Below are 7,606 nucleotides of genomic sequence, written 5' to 3'. Positions count from 1 at the left end.
CCTGCTGCTTTTTTCCACAAGGCAACACAAGAGAAAGTTGTCCTTACTTTTGATCCCCAATGTGCAATCTCTGCCTTGGTTAAATTTCAGCTGCCCACTATAACACCCTCTTTTCCAGTCCCTTTGCTTCTAACCTGTCATCTTCTTGCCTGTCCAAAATGCTGCATCACCAGTTGTCCTCCTAGTTCCTCTGGTTCTACTTATCCCCTGGTCAAACCTCTTCACCAGCACCTCTTTGCTCCTTTTACAAGAGTCTTCACTGTTAGTTGCCCTGATGCAAAAATGGGATCTCATGCAAAGGGAATAATTCAAATGAAAAAAAAGAGTTTCACACCAGAAAACTGCATTCCCTTAAGAACAGAACTGATTTTCCTGGTTGACCAAGGAAGCTTTCTCTAACTCAGAATCTTGCCTATAAATAATCTCTTCTCAAGCTCAAAATTGTGCCATCGGCTTCTTCCTATCACTTCTTTCAGTTTGTTACTGTTCTTGAAGTATTACACAGTATTGTTTTCCCAGGTCAGAACATGTGAGTGTCCCTGCTGTGCAAAATAACCAATTCTATCATTCACAGCATAAATAATGTATACTACATTGATACAACTGACACGCATATATATCAATATTTTGTTAACACCAGTGATCCAACATATGGAATCCCTTTTAAAGTTAAAGCACATGATTATAAATCCTGACATATCCCCTTTCCCTGCTCAGTGGAACAGGCTATGGTTTGAAATTGTGTCCCTTCATTTTAGTGTTACTTCTGGCTTAAATCACTACTGCTGCACCATGAGCCATCTGAAAAAAACATTGAACAGTGCAGAAATCCAATGTGCTTTCAGCCACTTCCCACCACAAGCCCCCTGACTGGATGATAAAGCATGCTAGTAGCGGGGCCATGCAGCCCACGGACTGGTGGTCTTCCTGCAGACTGGGAGAGGGAGATAAGACTTTTTTTTTTTTTTTTTAAAGGACTAGATAGAAATGCCTGGAAATGGCAGATCTCTTGACTGATGGATTGGTGCTTCCTTGCAGCCTTTCCCACTGCCTTCAATTGCTCTGTGGCATGTTTGCTTCCCTCTCCTGTTTTAAAAGGGAAGAAAATCTCCATTGAAAAACAAAGTCATAATAAAAAAGCAGCAGGAAAGACCAAGGGATGCTATTAATAAACTGAGGGCTCTTGCCAAGAAAGGCTGAGTTTTCCAGCAGCCATTTTACCACCCCTGTTTCTTTATTAAACTAAGCTGTTTTTTAATGAGATTTTCTCATTTTGCAGATGTGGTCCCAGGCTCTGAACATCCTTCCTTGTGTTTTGTTTTGTTTTGCAGGAGGCAGCACAGGCACCTCCCCGACCACCTCCAGCACAGGGACCCCATCACCTTCCGCTTCTTCTCACCTTCTCTCTCCGTCCTGCTCCCCTCCAGCCTTTCATCTGGCTCCCAACACTTTCAATGTTGGCTGTCGGGAGAGTCAGCTTTGCAACATCAACCTGTCTGATTATCCCCCGTGTGCCAGAAGCAACATGGCCGCCTTGCAGAGTTACCCAGGGCTGAGTGATGGCGGCTACAACCGGCTGCAGAGCGGCACTGCTTCTGCCTCACAGCCCTCCGAAACCTTCATGCCTCAGAGGACTCCATCCTTGATCTTTTTTTTCCTCCCTGCCCAGCAACAGCAAGATGGAGGCATACAGCGGCCAGCTGGGGTCCTTCCCCAGCTCCCAGTTTCAGTATGTCATGCAAGCAGGCAACCCCGCCTCCACCTCCTCATCTTCACACATGTTTGGTGGTGGCCACATGCAGCAGAGCTCCTACAATGCCTTCTCCCTGCACAATCCCTACAACCTCTATGGATACAATTTCCCTGCTTCCCCCAGGCTGGCGGCAAGCCCGGAGAAACTCACCACCTCCCAAAGCACTTTACTCTGCTCTTCCCCATCCAGTGGAGCCTTTGGAGAGAGGCAATACCTTTCCACGGGGATGGATCACGGGATGCACATGATCAGCCCTCCCTCTGGCAACCAGCAGACGGCCAACGCCTGTGACAACAGACAGTACAGTGCGGTTCAGAGCTCATCCTCACAGATGTCTGTGCACATGGTCTAACAAGCCTTCCCTCTCCTTGGCATTGAAGGCAACTGAACCTTCATAGTTTCCAGGGGTAAACCTATCCCAGTACCTTTTTGCCTTCAAACTTATAGTGGAACTAGTATCGAACTGATAAATAAGAACACAAGCCGTCTAGGTATGCTCCACAGAACCTTGTGGAAAGCCTCAACTGACAGCCACTGCAGCTTGTTGTAGCCGAGGGCCTCCAGACCTGGCAAGGAGTGTCTGCTCTTTCTGGACATTGCAGAGAGAAGGGCATGACCTTAACGAGAAGCTTGAGAGAAGCAGCTGAATATACCATTTATGCATTAACTCTCAGCTTGTATGAGCTCTCAGCGTGGAGTGATCTGTGCCCCTGTGCTGCCCTTTGGGTGTCAAAGAAAGGCAGTCTCCCAGGGCTTGATCCTCTGAAGCTGTACTGCCCATAGCTTTAAAGACCTTCCTCTTCCCAGTTTGTTCCTCACTGCTGGAGCAGCTCAGCCCATTTCTGAAGCCAACAGTGGCCCGTGGCTCCTTCTTCTGCTGTAGCACAGGAGTGGTGCTGCTGGGCTGGAGCTTCTCCTCCCAAAGATGTTTCTGCATTTTCACCATGGCTCTGCCCAACAAGCAGTTTCTTCACGAGGGTCGAGCTTACCAGCACCCAGCCTGAAGATGGAAATGGGAGAGAGAGAAGAGAGAGAAAAATTTTAACCTGCAAGTGAGCCTCAGACATAAGCAGGGACTGATCTTTGGAAAGATGAGTGGGGGAGAGGGGGCTCAGCTCCTGTTGACGTGACCCAATGTGATGCACCCAAACTGAAAGCTTTTGTGGGGAACATGTGTCCCATAGCACTCAACCCAACAGGAGGAAACTGTCCAGACTGAGCTCACACAGGAAGAGCAATGAGGAAAGAGAGCTCTGCTCTACAGAAGTGCAGCCGGCCTCCCTCACCTTGCATGCAAGAGTTGCCGTAGAAAACCATTAGCATTTCAGTAACAGCGAGGTCGAGTATTCACCAACCTCCCGCCTGCCACATGATCTCTGTTTAACCAAATAGATCACTGCCTTTTGACATCTTTCTTTTCTGCTTTTTTTCTTCTCTCTTTTTTTTTTCCTTCAAATCCCTTAAAAATAAGAAAACAGTTGTAGCTTGGTGCAAGCTCTGCATTTAAGTTGTGTGAAAATGCAAATACCAAGTAACAGAATACAGATATTATTGAGATTTGTTGTGAGGTGTTGTAGATAAATGTATTTATATGCCTAGTGGGAGATTCAATATTATGAATATAAAAGAGGGCAATAAAAATGGTATGTAAAATATGTATGAAGAAAAAGGTGTATAAAGATTTGCCCTACGCACGGAACTCTGTTTCTAAGTGCCAAGCACAGAATGCGCTAAATAAATCTTTGCAATTGTTCCTTCTGTGTTTTTCTCTGTCTGTGAGGCTTCCTCAGTGGTCTTCTAGAGACAGACATTTTCAAAATACCACCATGCATGTTTGCACAACAGAGGAAATGAAGACACGGTGCTAAATTGTGGAGTCCAGGCAATATTACAATAAAAATAAAATTTCTGTTTTCTCATGAAATTTTAAAAATTGAGTGGTGGGGGTCTGTAAGGTGTCTGCCTTCACAGGAAGTGTGTCTTATGAACAGCTAGAGTTGTTATTTTGATTGTTAAAATCTAATAAAAAAGCTCTTCAGAACAATTTTTCGCAGTCAAAATAGAAAATAATTCTTACAAATAACAGTATACTTTGTTTCTCATTTTAAAATATCATTTTGGGATACCTGTCAGTTTTTCAGTTGCACTACATTTCCAATGTGAGATTGAGACCTTAACACTGAAAGAAGTGAAAAAGCTGAAGCCCCGCCCCGACCTGGCTGTAAGTTATGGCTGCAGAGCTTACAGCTTTCCTTGTGCTAACAAACTTCTTTTTTTCTGAATTTGAAAAGCACCAGGAAGGTAGAAAGACCTTGAAAGAGAAATTCTGCAGGCATTTCTTAATTTTTATTTTTACAGGGTAAGAGAAATGTACCAATACCTTTCCCAGTTCTATGCCTCATCTGTCCAACTGTATTCTGACTTTTACTGTGTCTAGCCAGGGGTGCTGCTGAAAAAGGCTGGAGGGACTGTGAGTAGGAGAGAATCTGTCCCTCCCTTCTCTTGTTGCCTTCTCTTTACCACTAATAATCAATTCTTGGTTTAATTGTGAAACAGGGGGTTTTACAGCCTTTCTAAAGTCCTTTCAGAATCTTTCTGAAATACTCTTCAATTCATGCTTTGAGGTTTGCCGTGTTTTTGGGTTTGACTCCATTCTGTGGCAATGATTTCTATGGGTTAGTGGTATGTTGTGTGAACTGGTATTTCCTCTGCTGGCTATTTGCAATAGATTGCTCCTTATTTATTCTGTTTAATTCTTTGTGAGTGAGGCTGTATTTCAACTAAGAAGAGAATGTAATTCAACAAAATCAAAATAATTCTTAGCATCACAATACGTGTTCCTAATCTTGATTAAAACAAAAAATTAATTGCATCAAAAATTGTTACTAGATAGAGTTGCTGAAGAAAGCGAAAGACAGATGTACAGCACAACCTTCAATATTAGTGTGAAGAACTGTAATCTCAGTTTCCATGCATTTTAGTAGGAATTTGTGGAGAAGAGCTTTGAAATTGTCACCCAGACTTTTCAGCAATATGATACTTCAAGGTATTGAGCACCCTGTCCTTGATCCAACCAAGCTCTTCATCATAAAATGATGTTACTCCATCCAGTTGCCTTCAGTATGAAACTTGTTGACCTTAGGCCGAGTATTTATTGACCATATTTATAGAAATATTTATTTAGCTCTTATGTGGCACATACATAAAATAAGAGAGCCTAGTTAGCTAGATAGATATTCCTTCATCTTAGCATATGTTTAAGTGTTTTTCTGAATCAGGATCCGAATATTCAGCATCAAGACTGAAAAAGAACAGGGAAAAAACCTGAGAGGCTTCTGTGTCCCAAGATGTAAAGTTGTAAGTACATGAATATGACTCAATGTGAAAGTTACACTGACAGTTTATGAGGATTAAAAACAAGCTAACTGAAACAGGAAAAAAATAGTAAACTTTTATCTTGGTTGTCACCATGTGTATAGTGTTTGTGTGCCAAGCCACCCCTATGCTCCCCCCTGCTACAAAAACCTTGCTGCGCAAACCCAATACACCATGCAAAGCAAGACTGGAGTAGTGCTTGGAGGGCAGTATCAAAAATAACAGTCTAAAGCATGTTAAAATGATTGACTTAGTGTTCAGTGAGGTGCACAGGTGAAATCCTCCCAGGATAACACTCCCCTGAGCAGACAACCTGCTTAAAGTCTTAACACTCCCCCAGAAACACAAGGTGAGTCTTGAATTTGAAGTGGATCCATATGTAACAGAGGTGTCTTGTGTACAGCAGTGGCTCTTCTGCCCCTGCCACCCCCTCAGGGACACAAGGCTCTGAGCCAATTCCCACTTTTTACCGAGGCTTCCCAGAGAAGAGCCAATGACAATGGGAAAGATGCACTGGGGCCAGCCTGGGAGATCTGCTTGGGACCAGCTCACCTAGTACCATCCTGGGTTGCAGCACACACAGCAGCCACCCCTGGAAGACTCCCTTTCCTGGGGGTGACTGCCCTAACCACAGGGCTTGAGTGCTCTCCTGACATGGTCACAATCTCATCCAGGAGCCCTTTGATGGCTCCTTTGCAAAGCATGTGTGCATGGGGGGCAGAGGCGGCAGTTGTATGGTTCCTCTCCCCTTCCTTCCCTACTTCACTACAAACATTTGAACCCGTAGGCCAACTTTAAGCAGCTTTGATAGTGAGGTTACAGTCATAAAGTTGTAAGTTCTCACATGTTTAGAAGAGACAGGGGAGGAGGACAATGCTCTTCTCCTTTTCCCAGTGCAGGGAAAGTCAGCATGTGACATCTCCTCATTCAAAGAAGCCACACAAGGAACAGGTATCCTGCATGCATGCCCGTACTCTAGGTTTCATCTGGCATATGCATATCATTAGACACCAGAGGATCTACCAAGAACTGCAGAAACCAGGGGGTCTTTACTCCACCACTCCTGAGCTGACCATTTGACTCCTTGGCTATGCAGGCTTCTGGCTTCCAGTCCAGGAGAAGAGAAGGCTCTGTATCTCCCAGTTAGATGCTGCAGATTTAAAAGGTGAAACATCATGTACCTCTTTGAAGAAGTACTCTTTTTAAAAAGCCTGATCCAAATGCCAGGAAGGGTAGTGGAAATCTCAATGATAGGAGATCCCTCATCTTGCAGCACAGGCTGTTCCAAATGCAAACCTGGCAACTTGTTACACAAATTAAAAGGACAGATCAAAAATAATCACAACGGGTTTGTCAGCTTTGCGAGGTTTATTTAGCTTTGTTCCTTAACACAGTGACAGGCACAGGACATAAATATTACCATGAGCACAGTCACTGCAGCTCATCAAAACCAGGACATTGCAAGCCAGTGTGACATCGTGTCCTTGGAGGGAATAGAAGTACTATGTGCTAAAGCAAAGTGCTCAGGGTACAGTCATAAATACAAATTGGGTACACAGCCTGTAGCATTATGTTAAATATACTAGAGCAAAAGTTACAGCAGATGATCTGCTGGTGTGGCTGATTTATTGCATACTGGGTGAAGCTTTACTGATGTAGGTGATGGCTGACAGATAGTCATTTGCTATTAAAAAAAAAAAAAAAAATGTTCAGTTTTCTTTTTCCCCAACACAACTAGGCACATTGACCTACAGCACACATCCCATGTTAGACTAGAACTAGCAGATGAGTTTTACTGAATGTTGCTTTTTGGGCATCATTCTAAACAACAACAACATGAAAGTGCACCCAAGGACTGGACAGAGGAATGCCTGAGCATGCCAATGACATGCTACAGATGCACTAGAAATGCAGCTATAAAAGCAGTGACAGAACTTTGTGAGGAGGGTGCTGGTGTGGTCAGGGGGTAATTTGCTATAAATAAGCCAGTTCCCGTCTGAGGAACATCTGACTCCTTTATCTGACTGTTTTTTCCATAGAGAACCAGCCCGCAGGACCAGGCATTTTGGCTAAATCTGTAATCCAGCATTTTGAGTCCACTGATAGGACCATTTCTGAGAGCTTGTGGGTTGGTGTGCTGGGAGGGTTTGTGTAGACTGCTGGTGACTCACAAAACTTCTGCTGGAAAAGTGGCTCTCTCTGTTTCCTGACTGCTCCTTCTAATTTGTCTGTAATTGCTATCTAGGAAACTGTACTGAATACAGCTAAAATCTCTGGTACTCTTTTCAAGGGCTGTTTTTTCATGTCCATGTTGCTTATCACCCCAGAAGAGTATCATGACCACAAATGGCAGGAGTACTGTACAGAGCACACCTGTTTAAATATTGGCTCCTTTCTACAATAAAAATCTGCAATAATTCTAGCCTGCCTGAATGGAGAACTAAACTGGTAAAGAGCAGCTCACATGGCTGCATGCTG

General features: G+C 43.8%; 1 protein-coding gene across 1 annotated transcript in view; it reads left to right on the top strand.

Annotated features, from left to right (window-relative positions):
- The window catches only part of LOC104528634 (T-box transcription factor TBX15), a 29,618-nt gene extending 27,505 nt beyond the window's left edge, over positions 1 to 2,113 (top strand). The window contains 2 exon segments of the mRNA XM_010172693.2: positions 1,332 to 1,656; positions 1,658 to 2,113. Coding sequence (XP_010170995.2) covers positions 1,332 to 1,656; positions 1,658 to 2,105 — 773 coding nt within the window. The 3' untranslated portion in view covers positions 2,106 to 2,113.
- Positions 2,114 to 7,606: the final 5,493 nt, after the last annotated feature.

The sequence above is a fragment of the Antrostomus carolinensis genome, unplaced genomic scaffold (assembly GCF_000700745.2).
Source record: "Antrostomus carolinensis isolate BGI_N321 unplaced genomic scaffold, ASM70074v2 scaffold20687, whole genome shotgun sequence".
Classification (NCBI taxonomy): domain Eukaryota; kingdom Metazoa; phylum Chordata; class Aves; order Caprimulgiformes; family Caprimulgidae; genus Antrostomus; species Antrostomus carolinensis.
The sequence above is the reverse complement of the archived record's forward strand: the minus strand, read 5'-3'. Positions and strand labels throughout refer to the sequence as shown.